Consider the following 26,044-nt stretch of genomic DNA (forward strand, 5'->3'; position numbering starts at 1 on the left):
TATGAGCCTTAGGTCAAACCGGCATGGTGGAGAGATACTGAACACTGTGAATTCCATCAAGGAAGAGGACACAAGACAAGTAATTGTCACTGATTAAAAGATCTTATTCAGGATCTTATTGACCGAACAGAAATTGAAATTGAAGGACATGACCCAAAAACGACCAATAATGATCATCTGATGTTCAAAAATCCACTTCCATCCCAAGATCAAAGGGGTCCTTCCACTTCCAAGCGAGGCACTGATACCACTGATTATACACAGGTTGTGTATAATTACAATGTAAATCATCTGTATGATGCCAGTGAACAAGTTGCAACAATAACCTTCAAAAATCCCAACTCAAATTGCAATGTTGTTACACGTCGTGGCAAGGTCACCATAAAGGCAGCTCCACAAGGCACCACCTCCATCCCAAAGCAGTACGATCTTATGGAACAATTAGACAAAACCCCTACGCTTATATCCATTTTAGAGCTTTTGCGCTTATCACCATCTCATAAAACTATCTTGGATCAAGCACTCCAAGAGGCATCAGTCCCTACAAACCTGAATACAGACCAATTTCAAGCCATGGTTGGAAGTCTAAAGTCATCACCTTGTCTCACTTTTTTTGAAAGTGACAACTTTTCCTTCCAACAACCTCATAATGCTTCACTACATATTGAAGGCTTTATCAACCAGCATAGGATGAAGCGAGTCTTGATCGATAATGGAGCAGGCCTAAATATTTGTACACTACAGTTGGTCACAGCATTGGGATATGCGGTAGAATCAGTGGATCCCCGTAAAAAGATCACAATCAAAGCCTATGACGATGCAGAGCGGTCATCCAAAGGAGCTGTGGTACTACCAATCCGAGTGGGCCCTGTGGTAAAGCACATCATCTGTCAGGTTCTGGACCTTCCTCTACCATATAATATATTGTTAGGGAGACCCTGGATACATGTCATGCAAGCCGTTCCATCTATCTACCATCAATGTATCAAGTTCCCACATAACGGTGTAGAGATCACAATCCTGGGCGATGCAAATCCCTTTGCATATTGCCATAATATCAGCCATCAACCAGAGATTACCGTTCCTAATAATAGAGAAGCTATTTCTTCCACATCATATATAAGTCCTGCCTCTCTTGTCAGTTCAAACACCACTATACCAAAGCAAGAAAAGCTTAAAATGAAAATAGCAGAGGAAGGTCCAGGGGAATACAACTTGAGTCAACTCTTTTGTGTGGGACAAATGCCCACTTCTCCTAGAACACATGGTAAACCACAGCAGGTACTCCAGCAACCACTAGTCATGCCAGCATGTGCTTTGATACCTTTCATCCTTGGAAAGAGTCAAGAAGAAGAAACCCAAGAGGAGGACTTAGCGGACTGGATCTATAAAGATCCCATTACCACTGATATACCACAAGTTAGACTTCCTACGGTTCAATATGGCAAAGGCCTCCTCATAGTGCAAAGAATGGGGTATGATGGTCAGAGTGCTTTGGGCTATTGCAAACAAGGACGACATGAACCTCTGCTGCCGGAATTAAAGCCCAAAGGTAATACAGGCCTAGGCTTTGAAAAAGAGATCTTTCCTAAACTCAAATTCAAAGGAAAACCCAGCAAACCATTATGTCAGCCTATTGCAAAGAGGACACCTTTCATTATCAAAGCAACATCAAGCATCATCACAACTGCCCCACCGAGGCTCAAAATCCCAACACAACCATCACCAAAGCCACTCATCCCACCAAACGAACCCGTAATCCCATCAGTAGCACCATTAGCAGCAGCAACTGTATCAAAGCCCGCAGCAGCATCTATGGCACCAGCAGTTCTAGCAGAAGCAACTGAGTCAACACTACCGATACTCCCCGTATTGGATTCCTTAATCCCCATCGACCTTCCTACAGCACCGATCATTTCATCTACAAAGGTACATCAACCAATCACACCTGCAGTATTTAACTCAAAAGACATCCCAATATGGTATAGTAATCGGATGTTGGAAAGTGATTCACATGAGTGGGAATTTGATTCTGTACAGCTTAACACTTCAGAGGAGGAAGACACATCACCACCTCCACCATGCAAAGACATCCCTATTTACGGAGAAGCACAGATAAAGACCACTTGGGTTCCTGAATTGGAAACATCTTCCACAGACCCTACGTCTCATCCTACGCCTGATTCTGACAGTGAGAGTACCATCAACGACCTTCACCATAACATCTTAACCCTCACTGATACATCTAACGCACTTAACCTAATCGATGAAGTAATTCTCATTATCCATCCTGAACTCATCGAATGGAACCAACCAAATCCCCCATGCCTTGACTTCTTCCAAAATGATGACGCTATCATTGACTTTTTGGAATTAAGGGATAACCTACCAAGCGGGGATCACAAAGCTGGATTTGCCATTGAACTTAATAGCGCAGCATACTTCGGGGCGGATGCCAAACCTTTCAGCTGCAAAAACATAACAATAAAACATGGATCTTCCAGTGAAAACCACACTGTGGCACTGTTTGATCCAACAAAAGTAAAAAGAAAGAGTGTATCCAACAGTGAAAACCTCTCTGAGGCGCCTGAGGATGAAGGGTTTGACATTCTCCCTGCTAGTACACAACAGGAACGATCAACGATTTTCATCGAGGAAACCAAAGAATACAATGTGGGGACTCCTGAAAATCCTCATCTCATACATCTAGCATCTCTTCTCACTCCAGAGGATCAACCTAAATTTATAGAATTCTTCCAGATGTGCCAGTTCAACTTTGCATGGTCATATGCAGACATGCCTGGGCTTGATCCTGATTTAGTCATGCATCACCTTACCGTAGCAGAAGGAGCCAAACCTGTCAAGCAAAAGCTTCGTAAGATGCATCCTCAGATTGCAGTACTAGTCAAAACAGAACTCAAGAAACTCCTAGATGTTGGTTTCATTAGACCAATTGATTATGCAGAATGGATCTCCAATATTGTGCCTGTCGGCAAACCAAAAGGGGGCATCCACATTTGTACTGACTTCAGAGATCTGAATAAGGCCTGTCCTAAGGATGACTTCCCCCTTCCAAATATCGACATCATAGTGGATCCAACAGCAGGACATGCCATGCTTTCACTCATGGATGGTTTTTCAAGATACAATCAGATAAAGATCGCACCAGAGGATCAACATAAGACAGCCTTCACCTGTCCATGGGGCACATATTGCTGGAATGTAATGCCTTTCGGTCTCAAGAATGCAGGAGCAACCTATCAAAGAGCAATGACCACCATCTTCCACGACATGATGCATACTATGATGGAAGATTATGTGGATGAATTACTAGCAAAATCACTCACCAGAGAAGGGCATCTCCACGTCTTAGATAAAATCTTTGATAGACTAGAACAATATCGTGTTTGACTCAACCCAAAGAAATGTGTCTTTGGAGTAACCTCCGGGAAGCTTCTAGGATACATTGTCTCAAGCAAAGGCATTGAGGTCGATCCAACAAAGGTTAAGGCAATCATGGACATGCCACCACCAAAGAATATCAGTCAACTAAGGACATTACAAGGGCGACTTCAATCCATCCGAAAATTCATTGCACAATTGGCTGATAAGTGTCACCCATTTACACATCTGCTACATAAGAATATCCACTTTCAGTGGGATGTCAGATGCCAACAAGCATTTCAGACGCTTAAAGACTATCTCATGAATCCACCATTGTTGATGCCACCAGATCCAAGTAGACCGTTGTTACTCTATATCTCAGCGACAAGTACAGCATTGGGTGTACTACTGGCACAACATAATGCAGAAGGAAAGGAGTGTGTTGTTTACTACATCTCTCGCACACTGGTTGGCTATGAACTCAATTACACCCCTATTGAGCGAGCTTGCCTAGCAGTAATCCTGGCAGCCACTAAACTGAGGCACTATCTGTTAACACACAAAGTACAACTCATTGCAAAGATTGATCCACTCAAGTATTTACTCAGCAAAGCAGCATTGACAGGTCGCTTGGCCAAATGGATAATGATTCTAAGTGAATTTGACATCGAGTACGTGGGTCGTAAAGCTATCAAAGGGCAGGTTATTGCAGATCAGTTGGCCGATGCACCTCTCATAGGTGATCATCCTCTCATTTCCAATTTTCCAGACGAAGAGATATTCATGATCACAACAAAACAACCATGGAAACTCTACTTTGATGGTTCATACACTAGACATGGCTCGGGGGCAGGCATTATGTTTATCACACCTCAAGGTGACAGCATCCCGAAGTCTTACAGGCTCACATTTCCATGCACCAACAACATAGCAGAGTATGAGGCCTTGATCACAGGACTCGGGCTAGCCGTACAATGGAAATTACAAGAACTGCAAGTATATGGCGACTCCCAACTGGTCATTCGACAAGCAACAGATGAATATCAGACCAAGGATGATAAACTCATGCTATATAAGCAAATGGTGGACACTCTAAAGACATCATTTACTACTATCACTTTTGAGCGGATACCAAGAGATCAGAATCGAGCTGCTGACGCTATGGCTACCATCGCATCTCTCCTAGATCTTCCACAAAATTCAACGCGCTATGAGTTCTTGGTAGAACGGCTTTGGATTCCCGCTTATGATATCCCCGAATCCGAAATGATATGTCGCCTTTTCGGTTCTGACTCCCCATGGTACGGTGAATTCTACACCTATCTCCGCGATCACACCCTTCCTCCCAACCAATCAAATAACCAACGTAAAACCTTCATTCGCCAAACTGCTCGATATACCATTATTGCTGAAACCCTATACCGACGTGGTCTTGATGGTACTCTCCTTCGATGTCTGGAAAAAGGTGAGATAACACAGGCTTTGGAAGAAGTCCATGAAGGAATTTGTGGAACCCATGCAAGTGGTCCATCACTAGCCAAGAAACTCCTGCGCAATGGATACTATTGGCCATCTATGGAAAAAGACTCCTACTACTTTGTCAGGAAGTGCAAGAAATGCCAAGTTCATGGCGACCTGATACATGCACCAGCCCAGGAACTGCAACCAATCACAACACCATGGCCTTTTTGTCAATGGGGCCTTGACCTTGTGGGTAAGATTCATCCATCTTCATCCAATGGCCATAAATTCATTATTACCGCCACTGAATATTTCACAAAGTGGATCGAAGTTGTTCCACTTACCCAGGTCACCGGCAAGCAGACCGCCTCATTCATCCTCAACTACATCATCTACCGGTATGGTGTACCCATGTCCATCATCACAGATAACGGTCTTCCTTTCAAAAATCAGGATGTTCGTGAACTTTGTGAGAAATTTCACATCCAACACCGCTTTTCCACCCCCTATTACCCACAAGGCAATGGTCAAGCCGAAGCATCAAATAAGAACATATTAAGAATCCTCAAGAAGACAGTCAATGATGTTGGTCGTGATTGGCATGTTCAATTGAATCTAGCACTATGGGCATATCGATCTAGCATTCGAACCCCTACGGGCGCAACTCCCTACTCATTGGTCTATGGTGTCGAAGCTATTCTACCTATTGAGGTCGAGATACCATCACTACGGGTTTCCTTGCATAATCTGATAGATGATGAAGCTTACAGAGTCTCACGCCTTCAGGACTTAGAGTTACTTGATGAGAAGCAACAAGCTGCATACAATCACCTCAAAGCCTATCAGCAGCGCATGAGCAGAAGCTATAATCACCGAGTTAGATCTCGTACCTTTGAGGTAGGTGATCTTGTTCTATGAGAGAATCCTCGCAACCAACCAAACAGAGAACATCAGGGCAAGTTTGAATCAAACTGGCTGGGCCCATATGTTGTTACTGTTGTGTTCAGATCTCGGGCATATCAGTTGACTACATCAGAAGGAGAACCGCTTGCAGATCCAATCAACAGCATGCAACTAAAACGGTTTTATACCTAAGCTGTACAGAGCATCAGGCTCTCCTGCATACCAGAAAATACCAAAAACATTCAGAAAAATGTCCTGAAGAAAATACAAAAAACATTCAAAAAAGTAAAGAAAAATCATGCATCCAAACGGTGAACAACCACTCCGGTGGCACCTTGGATAAGTACGATGGTGAAAACCTGGCAAACAGGCGCCACTCGTAAAGGCTATGGCTCCATTGTCTTTCAGACTTGTTGCGATCACATCTACTTCATACACACATCCATCCATCCAAAACCATGGCTTGTTATTCCTCTGCAATTATGATAGTACTTCATACATCTTGCATCCTGCTTTTTCATAGTCATGTCTAAAACTGGGGGCAATGCCTTTAACCTATTGATGGAAGTGGATTCTACATTGTCTTATGATTCATTAAGTTCTTCATTCAAACAATCATCAAAATACCAAAAACATTGGAAAATGTCTCACAAAATCCAAAAACATTCAAAACAATTCAAAATCCAAAAATATCGACAAACCATTGAAAAATCCAACAAAAACATGGCAACACTTTGTACATACTCATCCATGCAGATACCAAAACAAGCATTAACAAAATACTCACATGATGACCATTTACCAATCGACCACACAATCCACATCAACACTCAAAAACTGTCTTCAACAAGGATGCATCCTTCCTTACCAAAACAAAGACAAAAGTGACGTTTTCTTTGACAAGAAAATTATGTTAAGCTATCAAATACTTGGTTGATTTGTGAGTACAATCATTCATTTATCTGTATCAGGATCTTTCAGTATTGTTTTGTATTGTTTGCGCATTATTTTCGATGAAGTTATGGGGCATGTACTAATGGTGTCTACATGGAAAGTTCACCAAGCTACGTGATCTTATGCCAAATGCAGTCATAGATCATTACGGCTTGCTGACTACAGCGTATACCTCGACCATATGGGCATGAACCATTACCAAGGATCCCTATTCTTTATTCTTTATGTATATACTGTTTGCAGGTACAATGCTCATTCTTTGGTTCCTCCTCATCCAAATTGGATAAAGGTTTTATCTCTTAGTACGGTATGCACTTGTCTCGGGATATGATCAGCATAAGATCAAGGAGGACGATCCAAGTCATGCATGAACGAAGATAATCCTTGTCTGTTCCGCAAGCAATACTCTGGTCGACTTGACCCTTATATCAAGTCGTTTGTATTAACTTGCTATATAAAATCCATGTAAGGAATACTCAGGTCATCTTGAATCATTATGTCAAGATGTTTGTATTCTCTTCCAACATTTTAAAGTTCAATGATGAAAATAGAGCACTATGGATCGTCATTTCATCTCATCTGTTTATATCTTGCATTTCGTTGCATAGCACCCATTCATTCATTCATATGTAGGTTTTATATGTAAAAGTGACCATTAAAGCTGGTCTTGGATACAATCACGACCGAGTACTCTGATACATCATCAATGCATCATGCAAAGTCTTACAAACCTTGCATTCCTCATGGTCATCTCATCATTGCATTTAGTTGCATCTTGCATTAAGAACATTCATGTCATTTTTAAACTTAACATTGCATATAGTTCATTTTTTACATTAGTTTTCATTAATCATTTGCATCATTGCCTCAATCATAAAAAAAATTAGATTCATTCATGAGATCAAATTGTCTTTTGATTGTTTTAAAATCATTTACTAGGCATTCATATAATATCAATTATCCATCATCATTTTATCATCCTTTATCATTTATTATTGCATACATTCATTTATAGTTAAAAAGTGCATTCATTCATCCATTAACTAAGTATCTTATTATGCTCATTTTAGGATTCATTCACATTGCATTCATTTATCCTCTTTTTAATTGCATTAAGGTGTAGTTATTAAAACATTAGTTATAGTATCATCACATTATCATTTGTACTTAAATCATATTTACGCATTTAGAATCATAAATCCACTTGTTTATAAAACATTGGTTCATAACATTTTATATCCATTATATATATGCATTCATTTAAACATTATCATATAAACATTTGTATTTTACATTTTGTTTATCCATATTACATTCATCTAAAAACATCTAGATGCATATCCATACATAACATCATTCATTCGACCATTGCATTAACATCACCACATAAATCATCTCATCATTATATCAAAATAAAAAACACCAAAATCCTGTTCATAAATTATCATAAGCATACATCATCATCATGGCATTACATACATAAAAGCATTACATAAAAAATCAAAATAAATCATACATATATAAACCTGCATTCATATGTCAGTATCATCATAAAAACATGCATATAAAAAACATCTCATCAAATGCATACATGTACACATATCCATCTAAGCCACAACTCATCATCCTGCATAAACATCCATACATAATCAACTGCATATCATCAAAATATGGGATTTCCATATATATCTCATCTCATATATCAAAGTGCAATGAAGTCTACAAAATCGGCTACCAAGAGCCATCCAAGATACAGTCCAAAAAATAGACAATGATACAATACATATATGCAAAAAATGCTCTCTCAAATGCCACTCTGGCCAGATGTTGTACCACCACCACCATTGCCACCTGCTCTCCCACTGGTGCCTGCACCACCTGATCCATCTTTCCATGGAGGCCTCATTGAACCACCACTCACTCCTGCATCCCCTGATCTCTCCCTCCGCAGCGGACCCATCACACCCCCACTGCTCTGCACCCTCTGCGATCGCTCTGATCTGGCTTGCCGCATCTACGAATAGCTAAGAGCTCGCTAACTAACTGGCACCACCTACTCATATAAACCCCGCCAGTAGTCTATCTCCGCCTGTGCTCGTCGCATCTCCCTCATCACCTCCCCCGTAGGCCCCTATGCTCCTACTCCAACCCGCACTCTCTCCTAGAGCTCTGCCAATCTCTCCACTGCACTATCCCTCTCCCGCAGCACCACCGCTAGCTCTGACTCTCGTGCAAATAGCTGCACATCTCTAGCTGCCACCTCCGCCTCCAAATCCTCTATCCGAGTCTGCAAACGTACTATCATATGATCTCGCAAATCTTCAGTGGCTCCCTCCCCGGTATCCATAGCCGCCTCACCTGCACCACCCTCTCTAGTAGTCCCCTCCCCTCTATCCATCGGGATCTCCCTCTCCATCCCCCTCCCACTCAGCTGAACTCCTCCCTGTATCAATGGTCCCTATGATATCTGTAGAGGCAGTCCACCACTCCCTCTCTGCTGACTCTACATCCCCAATCCCCCACCTCCTCCTCCACCTCCACCTCCACCTCCGTCTTTGTCCCCTCTCATCCTCAAAATCTGGGATCGGCTCTACTGGATCAGATATCCGTATGATCGGGTGCGTTGCCCGGTACTGCGTGTACTCGTCTGTAACACCTACATGCACGACCCTCGGTCATATGTCCCATGGTCTCGCCTGCAGTGTCCGGAACTCTGCCAGTGCCTGATCATATGGTAGCACTCGCCCCCATGCGTACCTCTCCCGAATAACTCGAGCATACTCTCCTGATCCACTGGGCAGTCCCTGTTGCCGCCCAAACTGTCTCAGCATTCTCCCAGGCACCTGTCTCTCCACATGGTATGCGGTCCTCCCAATGAGGAATCGGGTCATAAAAACGTAAGGCAGTGCCTCTGCATCATCATCCCATGGCTCACACTCAAAGTATGGCCGCCATATAACTGCATCCAGATCATCTAATGCCCGTCGCCACCACTCTAACTTCCCCAGGTGGGGCTGACTCATCATGCTGCTATACATAAACATGTACGGCTGATCTACTGCCCGGAATCTCAGACTCACCAGTCGAGTCACTGGTAGGTGCTCCCAAGCCCAAATATGCAGCAGCGTCATACCCACTGCTAAGGAACCCCTCCCCCGGTAAACCACCTCATGGAGCTCCTGGTACAGGTGCGCCAGCACACACGGCCCCCACGCAAATCGGGTCCCCTCGGTCATCATCATCTCGATAACCTGTCCCCATCCGACAACCAAACCATGTGATCGCCTGTCTGGACAAAGAAGTCCTCCCACAATACCTGATAAAACTGCTAGAAGAGGCTCATATAACGCCGCTATCTCCTCCCAGGCAATGGAACCATCATCAATGAAAACGTCCTCATCAAAAATCCTCTGCACTGCAAGAGTCCCCCAGGATCTGTCATATGTGACCAGCTCCCCCGAATCGGAATCCGTAGGATGCGTCACACATCCTCTAGGGTCACTGTCATCTCCCCCTGTGCCAAATGGAAGGTGCACGTCTCGCTATGCCACCACTCTGCTAACGTTGTGATCAATCTGTGATTCATACGAATCACGGGCATATGCATCACCTCATATAGTCTCGTCGTGGCAATACAGTCTATCTCCGCCTGTGTCAATCGATCCCGCAACCCCTGTGTCGCAGGATGTCGCTCACGTAACTGCAACACGCGCAGCTCCTCCTGCACATGGACATTCATCAATCACCATCAGTTGTTTTGTTTTCAAACTTTCTTAAGTTTAAACCTAGACCATCAACAGATACTTTGATCAAGTATCTTCGGGTCTCAACAGGTAAGCAATCATAGCCACCTAGACTTCAACGGGCATTTATCCTAACAAATGACCTAAGTCTCATCAGGCTGCTATGGTTCAAAACAACTCCCACTTCACCTCGCCATCCATCAATAATTGGCATCGGGAGATTTTCTTCATCCAAACTAGGGCATCTCTTTATCCTAAAGCAAAAGCGCTATTTTACCATCACAAGCGCTAGTTTCCCACCAATAGCGCTACAACCCTAACAAAAGTGTTCAATCAGCTATCCCACAACGCTCAAACTACAAAAGCGCTAAAATAACTACGCAGTAGCGCTAATAAAGTTCAAAAGCGCTCAAACAAACCCTCAATAGCGCTAACATATTGCAAACGCGCTCAAACAATGAGGCAATAGCGCCATTGCGGCACAGTAGCGCTAGTTCATGGAGCAAAAGCACCAAAACTGTAGTTCCAGCGCTCTTGCTCCGACTTGACTTGGATTCAGCTAAAAACCTATCAAAAATACATAAAAATTAACTTTTCGAATTTGCGTACCGTTGGTCCATAGTTGTCTGGGCGCTGGAACCGTCGAACTCGCTCAAATCTGTGTTCAGTAATCGGTATCGGCATCCTGACTGCTGCTCGCTCCTCCAAAATGTCTCTATCAGAGCTCTGATTTCCAACTGGTCGCGGTCACAAATGATCATGTTTTCATCCCTTTCACCCCATTTATACCCTTCACCGTCACCGTAACTTCTCCCCGCTCACCACCGTGGTCCCCGTGAACTTCCTGAGCCCCCCATTTCTCCATTTTTTCCCCCGTTTTCTTCTATTTTTCACCCGTATGGCTAACTTCTCTTCTACCACCTCGCCAATTTTCATTCTTTTTCGAGAGATCGTCGGATTTTTTGAAATTTTTCGGCCCATCTCTCGAGGGGGCATACCACCCATTAAATTTACATTTTATGGGGCATTTTCTTCACATCAGTTTTTTCTTTCTTTGAAACGACGCGATAAACCGCACCGTCTCAAAGAGGGGCAAATGTAGTCACACAAATCTGTCCAGCTTAATTAAATAAATATTTGTTATTTATTTGATTAAAAATCCACTAGCCACTAGTTAATTAAATTAATATTTAATTAATTCATCCCCAAACATTTTTCTATTAATTAAATAAATTATTCAATTTATTTTAATTAATTCATTAAATCAAATTCCAATCAATTAAATAAATAAAATCTATTTATTTAATTAAATCCCCCTATTCCTCTTTTAAATAAATTAAATAAATACATTTATTTAAATCATCATCCCCTCCCACTTGCATTTTCCTACAAATGCAACTTGCACACATTTATTGAAATAAATGAATTTTTATTTTAAATAAAATCTTATTTTCTCTCACCCACCAAATCCAATTGCATTCTGAAATCCCCTTCTAGATTATTCTAACCCCTTCCTAATTAGCCTAATCCATCCCCTAATTATTGTCACATTCCTAAGCAAAATGGAGTCACTTCTCAAAGACTCCAAAGTCTTTGAAAAGCATTTAATGTTTTGTGTGTTCAACAAATTAACCCCCAAAGTCTTCCAAAACCACTAATGGCTCTTAAATGACCATTTATGGCTCTTACATAACCATTTATGGTTATTTCAAACTTGTCTCCCCAAACATTTATTGTTTTGACCATATTCTTCCATTTCACATTTGCACAAGAGTTTATCCATTGGATAAAAGTTTTATTCTTTGAATAAAGAGTTTATTCATTCAACCAACCTTGACTTTAACTTCCAAAGTCATATCAAGCATTTAATGCTTATTCCCTCCCCTCTCAACCTATCTCACATTAACACTTGTCATCCTGGGATTGGGTTGAAAGCCCTCACATGGATTTGAAATCATTCAATCCTGACCCTTGTTGAAATTGCTCAATCTCAACTATCCATTGCTCCATTTTTCCTATAAATAGAGCCCATTTCTTCATAATCCAGATCCTGAAAACTTGTATGCATTTAATCTATAGGCATTTTAAGACAGCATTTTAGCATAATTAACTAATATCTTGTCATTTTGGATAAAATCAATCATTTTAGTATCAATAGCTTAATATTAGCTTCTTTATTAACATTTAGAGCAATATTTCAATCTCAATCCTCCATAAGCATCCATAGTGCAAAAAGCTACTGAGAGCTACACTATTTTGGAACTTGGAGAGAAGAGGAACAAGGGAGAAGGAGCTAAGAGCACACTAAGAGGCATTTGGAGATGTCTCATTATCTTTGTTTTATTAGTTAGATATATTAGCATGATTTTAGTGTCTCTTTTGATATGCCTGTTTAGATTAGTTTTTTATTGAATAACACTAACGATGTTCTTTTGTGTCTTGTGTTGTTTATCTTAGACTAACCTTGTCCATTTTGCAAGGCATCACTTTCAAATCAGAATATGAATCCATTTGAATCCTTTTGTGGAATAGTCTCACCAACATCCACAATGGAGGCTCGAGGCATAGTCCTAGTTGGACATTTCATTGCGTAGTGACCATATTTGTCACATCTAAAGCATTGGATTTCTGAAATGTCCTTCCTTCTTTTATGCATAGGAGCGCCATTTGATTCTTCATCTTTCTTTCTTTTTGAGTGTCCTTTCTTACCCTTCTTCTTTGAGGAGCGTGCAGCAAGAACATGAATATCTTCATTGGTAAAGCTTTGACTGATACCTCTTGTAGCCAATCTTGACTCTTCTTGAATGCAATATGTCTTCAATCGATCAAACTTAGGAAGTTTAGATCATGCACTTATCCCTTGAATGAATGATTCCCAAGAAGAAGGGAGACCATTGAAGGCCAACATGGTTAACTCTTTACTTTCAATTGTGTGACCAATGGTGGAGAGTTGGTCTCTCAGTTCTGTTATCCTCATGAAGTATGAGGTGATAGATTCGCCCTTGATCATTTTTACATGATGGAGTTATTGCTTTAATGCAAGAGCTCTACTAGTGTTATTTATCTCATACATACTTTCTAATGATTTGCACATGTCATAGACCGTTTCCAATTTTGAGATAATTGGTACAATATGATCTTTCACAGAGTCGACCAACATTTTCATTGCTTTGTTATTCTTTCTCTTTCATTGAAGCTTCTCATCCTCTTCTTTTGGTTTCGATATGGCATCTTTCACGAATTCATCTAATTCATTTTCCCCCAAGGCAAGCATAACTCTGAACTTCCAAGATACGAAGTTTTAATGCTCCTTCAAGTTGATCCTCAAATCTAACACCATTCACCATTTTGATGTGTAGAAGGGAGTTGAAGAATTCGAGGATAAATAGAGGATGGATTTGCCTATATCAATCTAATCTGATCTTTTCTTATGCTGGCTCTGATACCATGTTGAGACATGGACCAGCTAAGACTCGAACCTAGGACCTTCCATATGCTGCTGGAGTGCTCTACCACTAAGCTACTGGACCCTCTTGGCCCAGTCCATCGTCGGTTCGGTTGTGGCTTATTTCCAACACCAACAGACAGACGCTTCCACGAAGGTGAATAAGTACTCTACGTAATTACTAATGGTTGTGAATCAAATGGGAGAATATATTACAGCCTCTACTTGTGACTCAGACTTCTTGAATTTGGTCTCCTGGAATAATAGTTCTCAGTTTCAACATATATCTGTTAAAAAGTTGTTCCATTTGTTTACTAACAGGAGGAATGCTATTGCTTGAATTAATAAGGCCTGGAATTTAAATTGGAATGATAGTATTTGGTCTGCTAGGTTAAGTCATATCTGGTCTAAATCCATTGAAATTAAAAAAGCCTGTTTTAGATGGTTGCTCTTGCTTAAAAAGTTGGCTTAAGGCATGGGAAGTGGCTATGCAGCCACTTAAAACTCAAGTTATACAATGGTCACATATCCCGATGTGCCTTTTTACTCTTGTATAACTTGAGTTTTAGGTGGCCGCATAGCCATTTCCATAGGGCATGTGCCAAGCTAATATCTTTTGAGCACCTTTTTTTAATTGTAAATTTGCATTTGTGGTCTATGTTCTTGGAACATTTGATTGGTTGAGACTGCAAAGATGGTTTTAATTGGTTTGAAATTTTGGCTATATATATCAATGCTTTTTCTGCTAAACTTAATGATTTTTGGCTTATTTTCACTAATGAGATCTTGTGGTATATCTGGAAAAAGAGAAACGAAGAAATTTTTCAAGGCAAAAGAAGGTGCCTTACTGAGTTCACAAGTGAACTCACCTTTATTAACATCGTTTTGCATGTTTCTGTGGTTATGGAAATTCCTAAAGACAGGTTCATGATCCTGCTTAAAGAAGGTTTGTCAATTGTGTACAGAACAGAGATCAAGTCTGCTCATTTCTTCCCCCATGGAAGAAACAATTTGAATGAGGAGGAGCTCACATTACTTGAGCAGTACATGGACGAACATTATTGCTAAATCCCCTGAAGAAGAAAGCACCAGGCCAAAGAGAGGTCAGAAGACTTACTATCAGCCCATTGTCAAAGATCTGATCCAGAGGATGAGATAGAACCTCCCATTGGAACTTATGAATGCGATTATGAAGAGTACAGCAGCAATGCCAAGGGTCTTTGGGAGTAGTCAGTTGTGCAGCAGTCTGTTAATACTGTAGTCCCATGGTTCTGCAGTTTGATATTACTATGGTTTGATAGGTGTAGCGATTAGTAACTTCTTTATTTATTGATCTATTGATACTGTGGCAAAGGTATATCCTCTCTCATATATGGATGCTATGGTGATGGTTACTTAATGTTTTTGTAATGGGCTTTATGTTTTCAGATTAGTCTGTAGTAGGAGTTTATATTTTGGACTTATGGAGCGCAGCTCTTCACAATGTACTCTGTTTTGTACTCTATTGCTATTATAAAAAAATGGGAGAATATTAACCAAAATAATTCTGAGAATTACATATTAATGTGGCTCAAAGTCTGTAAATCTGTAAAACAGAAACCAAACTACTCATTTATGTGCTCATTCAAATAAACTAGCATATAATTTTAGAATTTTTGAATCTGATTGGGGATTTTATTTAGGAATGCAGATCAAAGTATTAGGCCAAAGATTTTATTTAATCAAACAAATCCCTGCAACTTGGATTCTTTTAGAACGAAATTATAGCTATAACAAAACTTATCTGTTGAAAACTTAGCTGTAAGGTTTCAACCGTACTGCAAAATTAGTAGTATGGAAGCAAAAAATCTGACTAGTAATACAACAAAAGAATAGTAGTAAGGCTCTCGCGATGGCTCCAGTATTTGCAGTGCGGAATCACATTTTAAGAGCACAAATGTCCTCTTCTTATGAACTCGTAAAGCCTTTCCATCATAAAGCCTATTAACAAGTAACGACAAGAAGAATTGGCAGCAATCATAGAAAAGCTTCAAAGATGAACAAAATTATTTTTTTATGGAAGATCATCAGTTAATCTTTAAGAGCAGAAAGATCACATTTTAAGAGGACAAATGTCCTCATCCTATGAACTCGTAAAGCATCTTTCCATCATAAAGCCTATTAACAAGTAACGACAAGAAGAATTGGCAGCAATCATAGAAATGCTTCCAAGATGAACAAAATTGCTTTTTATGGAAGAAGATCATCAGTTAATCTTTAGAAATCATAATGGTTGGATTTTTCCTCACATGAATGGGAAGGCAAATTATAAGGAAGCTACTGTTGTCTTCCCAACAAACATAGATTAGTAAAGAGCTGAGAAGTTGCTCTAATCTTCATAAGATCATGAGCATGCATCAACATATACAGGTAAACCCAACTAATATTGCAGAACTCACCCAGGATAGTATTAGGAACTTTTAGAGCTCCCATTCCCTTGAAATAGAAGAGCTGTGTTTGAGGTGACTCTGATGGAACCCATAAAGTTCTTTAAAACCTTCACTTAAGTAACCCTCATGATAAAGAAGACATATGGTGATTTTCTGCATAGGGAGGTGTTTGAAGTTTAAACCACAGCCCCTGTGAATTCAAGTTACTGTTAGGTTGGATATGAATGGTCTTATGAGGCCTGGATGGGAATGACTGTTTGTTGATTTACAAATTTTTCATTCAAGTCTACACTAGAAAATATTAACGTAGTTTTCTCATAATAAACTAACATTTGATTCATGTTAAAAGTATCAAGATCCCGCAGGCCATAGCCTACTCTCACAGCCTTCCCTTGATTGCAATACTAGCTGTTTGGGTTTGGTGCTTCACTGCACTGACTTTTATTGCTGATCCGGTCACAAAAAATAAACAAAACTAAATCCAGAACATAGCTGATAATTGATTGGTCAATGTTAATTGTCAAATGTTAAAAATAAATCAAAAAAGGGTTATTTTATTGCATCTACACATTGTAAGTCAATACAAAACATTATATTGCTCTTCATCAAGAACATCAAAGTCATCAGCTGGTTTGTTGGAAACACAAGCAGCACAAGTGCCACTCCCACTAGGTGCACTTGCAAGTGACCACGTGCAGCAGTGTCATGCCTTTCATCCTCAATCAAGACTAATGAAAACTATTTCTTAGGGTTTTTTTATGTTGCTTTTTTTTCATAAAAACAACTTTTTTGGTACCAAGTGGGTTCTCCCTGGGTTTGGCCCAAATTCACCCAGGGTCCTATCCCTGGCTATGAACCTAACCTGTTAAAGTTGAATGTACACGAGCATACCCAGACCAGACAACCACCAGGATCAAAATTCAGTCAAGACAGGTCCAGGCTTGGCCAGTGTTCTTGCAGAACCTGATAACAGAGCTTAATTGTTGAGCTGATCCGAAAAAAATCTAAGCCTGTACCACAGGGAGTTTTAAGACTTCCCTGTTATAAGACCATATAGAAAAGGATCGATACAGCAGTCATCACATGAAAAATTAGATACTACAATAACTTTAATAATCAGTGGAAGCAGAAAGAAGACATTTATAATATTTGATCAGTACTCAGAGATCTGAGCACAATGTAAGGCATAAAAGTTGATTACACAGCACTGACCATAAACCCTGTCTCACATTTATTTTGAACTGCACTTAAGTCCTGGCCAAGGAATTCTATACTTTAGCAGGCATCAACACTAACGTATTGTTCAATAAGTATTAAGTAAATGTAAAAGGCCTATCAAAAGAGAACCCCGTGCATATAAATATGTACATAAGCCAAAAATGGAAATGTTGTTTGCATTTTAGCATGCATCTAAAGTTTGAATAGTGCTAAGGGCTTGGGGCAAGTTGTAGAAATGATAAATTTCACACCAAAATCCCAGAATTCATTTCACAAGTTTTTAAAAACTTGGTATTACCCAATGGGGAGATGTAGAGTAGGAATCAAACTTTGAGCAATGCATAAAAATAAGCCCACCCATCTGTGCATGTCACCATGGATGAAACTAGAGAAAGGGATTAGTTTAATAAGAATTTGAAACCATCCCCACATTTGCTACAAGCTCTGCCCTAATACTTACCTTCACATTTTTGGCCAAAAGAATTTTAAAAGCAAGGGATAGGGAGCAAAAAGTTTAACATCATAAGTCTGTATTCCATCCCCCCAGATTAAGGGGTACCTTCTTATAGCCATAGGAACATCTAAAGCTAGAGGTCAAACTAATCGCAAGGCATGGAGCTGAGACCACCTATATGACCCACCACCAGGAAGGTAGGGGGCCAAATAAAAGCATATGAAGGAGCTAAGACCACCCCCATTTCTCCACAACCTCCATCCTAATATTTATATATTGCCAGAGAGAGAAAAAAAGAAAGAAAGAAAGAAATTACATTAATGCAACCACAGATGACCAAAAGTAGGTCAATGGGACTAAAGGTTACAGCAGTTAACAATATAAAGTTCAAGAGAGAATCCTAAAATCAGATGAATAAAAGCTAAGTCACAAGGTTCGAATTCGAATTCAAATTCAACGGCCATGAAATTCGGATGAAATTCGACAAGGGAAAAATTCAAAACAAAAATCGGATAAAATTCGCCTTCTATAATTTTGTTTATTTTTAAATATATGTATACTTCTAATAAATTATCAGAATAGCGACCCTTGTTGGAGAAAATCCGAGGGCGACCCAGTAGTTGCAGACACCCATGACCCAATAGATACAAAGCATATACAAAGACTACCCACGACCAGCTGAGTTGTGTTTAGAGGCGGATAGCAGTGCTTTATAGAGGAAATTCGACTAAATTTGATTTTTTTTTATAGAAGTTTGAAATTCGAACCTCATCCATGAAATAGCGAGATCCTGTGACTTAGAATAAAAGTACATAAGACAAAATTAAGCACTGTGCCACTAACAAATAGCAATACACATAGCAATGAAAGGAAAAAGAGAGCCCCAAAAGCATGTGCCAGTCAAGACTGGAAAGAAATCTCAATGGTGTTTCCATAGAAGAACCTGTGGTTCAAATTTCAAATTTGGATTAATTCAAAACAAAAATCGGATAAAATTCGCCTTCTATAATTTTGTTTATTTTTAAATATATGTATACTTCTAATAAATTATCAGAATAGCGACCCTTGTTGGAGAAAATCCGAGGGCGACCCAGTAGTTGCAGACACCCATGACCCAATAGATACAAAGCATATACAAAGACTACCCACGACCAGCTGAGTTGTGTTTAGAGGCGGATAGCAGTGCTTTATAGAGGAAATTCGACTAAATTTGATTTTTTTTTATAGAAGTTTGAAATTCGAACCTCATCCATGAAATAGCGAGATCCTGTGACTTAGAATAAAAGTACATAAGACAAAATTAAGCACTGTGCCACTAACAAATAGCAATACACATAGCAATGAAAGGAAAAAGAGAGCCCCAAAAGCATGTGCCAGTCAAGACTGGAAAGAAATCTCAATGGTGTTTCCATAGAAGAACCTGTGGTTCAAATTTCAAATTTGGATTAATTTTTTAATCAAGTAGCAAACTGCATTCAATTAATGGGTGCTGTCTACGTCAACATATTAGCCCAGGTGCAATTCCTAGGTGGATTTTACAGAATATATGCCACTAAATCATTAGAATCTAGGCCAAAAATTTCCCCAATAGTGGGAAATTTATGAAAAATCAACAAAGCATCTTGAGGTAGAATTCCAAATTCAAATATGAAAACAAGGCATTATAATTGCAGACTGGACCATCACATGCCACCAAAATAGTAGTCATAACTCAAGTAAAGAAGATCAAATACCATTGGAAAGCAAACTGCGATCCTTCAAATAACATTGAAAAGTAATAAAATTCAAAACTGGAACACCAGAAAATAAATAATTAGAATCTAAGCCAAAAACTTCCCCAATAGTGGAAAATTTATGAAAAATACTCGAAGCATCTCAAGTTAGAACTCCAAATTCAAATCTGGAAACAAGGCATTATAATTGCGACTGGACCATCGCATGCCACCAAAATGGTCGTCAAAACTCAAGAGAAGAAGATCAAATAACATTGGAAAGCAAACTGGGATCCTTCAAATAACATTCAAAAGTAATAAAGTTCAAAACTAAACCACCAGAAAATAAATGATTAGCAAACACAGATCCTGCAAAACTCCATAGTGTTCACACATATGACTTAAACAACTGTTTCTCATCGTCTGTTGATTAAGGTAGAAGAAAACATTTTCGAGAAATATACAGCCATTCTTTGAGCATGGCATACTTCGAAAACTTTTAGTCTGCAGAATGTATAAACCATAAGCTATCCAATGCTTCTCTTGTAAAGACGATGGTGCTTCTCATATGCGTTTTACCTTTTCGTGCAGCTAATAAATGAACAAAGAGTCACCTTTTTGGTAACATGTTTAAGCCTAAAGGATAAACCACTTCAATGCCAGTCATCAGCTGAAGATCAGTGTCATCCATATTGTCAATATGAGGTCTAGAAGAATGTCAAACTCCGGTATATGGTGAAGATGAGGTCTCCAGACAGTACACAAAAATAACCATTGATGCACAACATGATAATATTACAGTTTACGTGGCAAATACACATAGAACTTCTTTTTCACAAACAGATTTGCCAAGGAAAAAACATTAACAATTGCATTCCTGTAGCAGAACTTCTAAAGGACAAGCTCACTTACACCATTCACTAAAAGCACACACGTCAGACATCTGCATAAGTAACCACAACCATTTTTATCAATGGCTGCATTTTTCTCTCCTTTAGAAGTTGTGTTCCAAATACAGCTCATTCACAGGCAATTTTAGTACCAAAGCTGGTCAAGCATATTGCAAATGCCTGAAACGCTGAGAGAGGCTGTCTGTAGTCCATTGTAAACATGTCCTTCCCAACCTTGCCAAACTGAAGGAGAACCACATCTTGATCAGCTTGTGTTCCTGGTCGGCTGGGATCCATTGCAGCTACTAACTGAAAATTCTTTACAGAAGCCACAGTTACACGTCCATGGAAATTCAAGCACCAACACTGCAGTTGTTCATGCCATCTTGGAGCCTTGTTCTTCAATATCATTGGCCCACTTTTTTGAACGGGACTGTCGCAGGATTCTGAAACACTACTAGATCCGTCTGCATTTGATAGAGTCATTGGTTTATCAGTTATAGAGTTTGTGGATTCTTTACAAGTTGAGGATTTCTCTCCATGCTCCAAAGTTAAGAACGGTACAGATTGGAGTGTGCAATGCATCCGTCTGGGACCCCTTGAGCCCAGAAGATTAAACTTGTATGCTACCTGCCCAGCATTGTAACTTCCCGCAGGAAGTCGAGGAGAGACTTGTTTTGATGCCATCCGCCGGCTAGCTCGATTATTTGAGATTTTTGCACCATTGTGTGGGGGCTGACTATCATAGATGGTAAATTTGGTCCCCAGGAAATCAGAACTGCAATGACAACTCAAAAAAAATTCAGGATAGATGCCTGAACTATGGAATATCCTGGAACTATCAAAACAGAATAGAAATTTCAATCCAAAAATTTACCACAACTAGGACAGCTGATTTAGATTGCATCACAAGATAAATTCTGATTCTCATCCATGTTTTTTCTTAAGTTAAACATTCAGCAACAAGCAACATTTTTTAATAAAAGCAGATTATTGATCTATCATTAGTTGTGGGGGAAGCATAATTTGTCTAGAGTTAATTAAGAATAAGAGTTAATTACAAAATTCAGGTCCAAATTCTGCCAAGTAAAATTTCAACATTAATTCTGAGCAGTTTTTTTTAGTTGGCTACTAATGCTGCACTGAATTTGAGCTAAAAATAAAATTTGACCACAAAAATCACATTAGAATAAAAGTTGGCTGCTAATGCTGCAATGAATTTGAGCTATAAATGAAAGTTGGCTACTAATGCTGCACTGAATTTGAGCTATAAATGAAATTTATCAGTCAAAGTTAAGTTAAACTTTATTTTGGGATTTTTTGAGAACTTTTCCAAGTTCTTTCAAATTGTTTTTCAGGTTTTTGGGGTTTTTCTTTTCTTTAAAAACCATTTTGAATGTTCTTTAAATCATTGTTCACTTTTATTACTCTTAAACAATCTTCTTTTGTTGTTTTTCTATTTTTATTTTTTTTAAATGTACCCTAGGGTTACATTTACTTTTTTTTAAATTTCCTTATAACAAGAGTTCATACAAAATGGTTGCTAGATCTAGTGGAAAGAGGGTGGAAAGAAGGCCCAAATGGTCAAATCATTGATCTTAGATGACACTTGGCTAGATTGTTTAGAATATATTCTTAGTTTCACAGACCCCATCAGGATTACGATTAGTTTCACTGATATGGATCAATCATGATTGGAAGAATAGATGATGTCAAGGACTCTAAGATAGAAAAAATAAGAATTAAAATAGAAAACAAGGAGAATGATCCTACAAAGAGATTTTTCAAAAAGGTAGAAAAAGCTATTATTTAGCATTGAAACAAGACAACCACATTCTTGCCTCTCCTTGCATTTGTACTGTCTCTCAAATATTATAGCAATAAGATACTTTCTTTGCCTAGAAGGGTGGCACCATATAGGGACACTGAAGTTGTTTATGGGTGGTATGGTCTGCACCATGAAGAATCTTCACAAATCCAGAATAAGATATTGTCAGTGTTACCCGGGGACGCATTTCCGGCATAATTTGACCCGTCCCAGAAACTCAGAAACTTTCGGAAACCTGTACTCTGGCTGTCCCATAAAATTAATGATTGAATTTTCATTATTTGTTTGACTTCCACTCTCATGCAAACTCTCAATTTAAATTATTTAACACAAACGTTATATGTTCAGGTTTTATAATGTATATAAGCATGCTTTATCCATGTTTTTATATGAATATTTAAAATTTCCCTGTATATTTTAAAATTTTCTCTATTTTTTATATAGCTGTCCCCACTGCCGCCCCCTGCCGTCCCCTACTCTGGAAAAAAAAAATCTGTCCCGGAAACCCGTTTCCCTGTCCCCCCGTCCCGAAAACTCAGGGTAACATAGGATATTGTTATGAATTAGTTTGGCAACTTCATCTTGTCACAAAATCATGGTCTTAGCACTCTTCCAGACAAGTACAAGGATATTCATACATGGTAGTACCTCCATGGGCAAGGATAGCTTTTCCTCCAACCTCTTGGAGTGAGAATTCCATCCCAAGAAAACATTTTTTTAGTTTTCAACATTTTTAGTTTTCATTCACAGCTACATATTACATTTTATAGCTAAGAATATTGTATTGACCATCTACAATTTCAACAGGTTGCAAATTCTTCTTCAGCTGAGTGGATTTGTAATACATACTCCTTTATCCACTCAGTTTAGTGCAACCAATTGATTGCAAATTAAGAAAAATATTTGGTCTACATACCTTCCAACTTGCACCTCCTGTCACATAAGAAAGTCAAGTACAAGGGGCAATGAAGAACTAGGATGTAACCATTGAGCATGCTAATTTGGATTCATCTATTACACAACTTGCCACAGTCTATTTATAGGACAAGGCAGCTCCTACACAAGATGTAGCTAGCGGGAATGGCACTGAAGTTGCTTATTGTTCAAATGAACCAAGCGATAACTTTGATGCTCTCAATGAAGAGCAAGATATAGATTATTGATTGTATCAAATTTTGAATACTCAGCAAACCAAAAAATTGGACTCAGACTCAGACTTGTGAAAGACTTGCAAAAGGACTCTACAAAAAAAAAACCGTAGTTTTACAAAAAAAAACATAGAAAAATTAATGCATTTAGAAACCATAAGAGCCATAATTGAAACATTACACATGTCATATGATCTACAAACACTCAATATTTGAAATTTCATCATTCATACTCATAGTTTCAAACTTTAAAATGTATAATAGCAGCATAAGTTTATAAATGTTTACAAAATTACATATAATGATATGTCCAAATGTGAAAAACAACAATGAACAAACTAAAGAGAAGACTACATCTTCCTCTTCCCAGCTCTAGTGAAAACCAAGGGAGAGATAGAACTAGAGGGTCTAGTTCTAGGAGTCCAATTTGGCTTCTCCAGCTCGCCAAAATTAGGTTGAGGGTAGCACCACTTACTGGGATCTGAGGGTGAGAGAGAGAGGGATAGATAGATACGTCTAGATTTTGGGGGAGAGAGGAGAGAGTGAGATAGAGAGTGGTAGAGAGAGGGGATAGAGGAAGAGTGATAGGGAGATAGATAGGTCTAAAATTTGGGGCAGATAAAGTGAGTGAGATGGAGAGAGCGAGAGAATGCTAATAGGAGCCTATTGATTACTGAAATTTGACTAAATCTAAAAATTTAAAAGATCTTCTAAAACCTAGAATTTGCATTATAACTCCTAGAGAGCTGAAACCACTCTCAAACATCTTGCCAATATATACATGAAATATAACTTGAAGTATAAGTTCTTATACTTAAATGTTATATTTCATGTATATATTATGATGAAGAAAATGATGTTGTTTTAATCTTGTTTCCTCTCCTCCTCCAAACCAAAGATGAAAAACTCTTACTTGGCAATAAATCTTTTCGCCCAAAAATTTTTAAAAATCGAGACTCGGCAATAAATCAGGAAAAAATCGGCAATATATCGGTAAATTTATCGAACATTTGAAAATATGTAATTTCTTAAAATATTCTTAAAAAACACACACATACATTAAATTTCAATTATTATTTGTCATTTCATTAAAAATACAAATAAGTGATATATTACAAACAATATTAACATTAATTCAAAGATAAATATTAAATTCTATTAAGCAATCAAAATTATTATATATAAACTAAAAAACATATTAACAAACAATAAATAATTAATATATACTACAAACAATACTAATATTATTAAAAAATAAACTCAATATTAACAAATAAAAATTTATTATATAATAAAATGTAAATATAATTAAAATCTTAAATAAATTGAACTTAAAAACTAAATTAAAATAAAAGGACAAACTTGGTAAAATATTTGTCATGGATAAAAAACATATATTTTCACGACTTTGTTTTACTTTGAAAAGTTGTTGGTTTGGGTACACAGCATTCCATCAGCTTTATGCAATACATTAGTAAGACGACATAAGTAATTCACTCAAAGATTTTTATTTACTTAGCCTATATATTGTGGGCATGCCCATCTGAACCAAGTATTTCAAGAGCCCTAAAACCCTGATATTTTAGGAATCCATTTTCGTTTAAACATTGTTGAGAGATTGGTTTTGGTTTAGTTCGTTTAAAAAAGTTTCAGCGGTGGAAGGGTTTCATAATTTTTTTTTGCAAACTGTCTACAAGACATTAACAAATAAATACTAACGTTGCCAATTTTCGTGCCTTTAAAAAAAATACGAACTCGCTCTTTAGGGTCGCGGTAAATAAAACATGACATCGCTTTTTTTTCGCGATTTTTGTTTCATTTGAGCACGATTTTTTCTGTTCAAACATCCCGATTTTTACCAAAAAATCTTTCACAATTTTTTGAAAGATATAATCGTCTGCAAAAAAACTCCCAAGAAATCGTGATTTTGCCTATTTTTTAACAATTTTTTCATCCTTGCTTCGAACCCTACAAACCTGTTTTCAGCAAGCAACAATGCCAAATGAGTGAAAAAACAAAAAGCCAATGAACTCGCGAGTCCGCGGCGAGTCCACGAGTTTTAAAACTATAGATTGTATAATTGTATTTACCATTTGTATTAACTCGGCATAAATGATACAACATTGAATTAATAGAATCATCAATTTTCTTTATCACAATCAATATTTTAAATTCTCCATCTTTTTTTGGCAAATTATGGGTTATTTTTATATATACCATCGTTGTAGCCAACCATACCCTCCTAGGCGAAAAAAATTGATGTACTAGTGTACCCAAACTCCAAACCGAATCCCATACCCAAACTGGCAACTTAGGTTTTACTACATGGATATGGCAGCAATAACGGCAATCCAAGCTTTGCTACAACACCAAATGATGTTCAATCACAATGATTGATAATTTGATGCTACCTTTGCCTATCAACAAAAAGTTTTCAAACTAATCAGTTTTATTTCCAATTAATTTCAATGTTAA

General features: G+C 38.4%; 1 protein-coding gene across 2 annotated transcripts in view; it reads right to left on the reverse strand.

Moving 5' to 3' along the window:
* Positions 1-20,100: 20,100 nt before the first annotated feature.
* The window catches only part of LOC131071200 (tubby-like F-box protein 1), a 38,689-nt gene continuing 32,745 nt past the window's right edge, over positions 20,101-26,044 (reverse strand). For both annotated transcript variants that reach the window (XM_058006928.2, XM_058006929.2), the window contains exon 4: positions 20,101-21,371. In XM_058006928.2, the coding sequence (XP_057862911.2) occupies positions 20,723-21,371 (649 nt within the window). In that variant the 3' untranslated portion in view covers positions 20,101-20,722. The remainder of the gene's footprint in view (positions 21,372-26,044) is intronic.

This window comes from Cryptomeria japonica, chromosome 7 (genome assembly GCF_030272615.1).
Source record: "Cryptomeria japonica chromosome 7, Sugi_1.0, whole genome shotgun sequence".
NCBI lineage: Eukaryota > Viridiplantae > Streptophyta > Pinopsida > Cupressales > Cupressaceae > Cryptomeria > Cryptomeria japonica.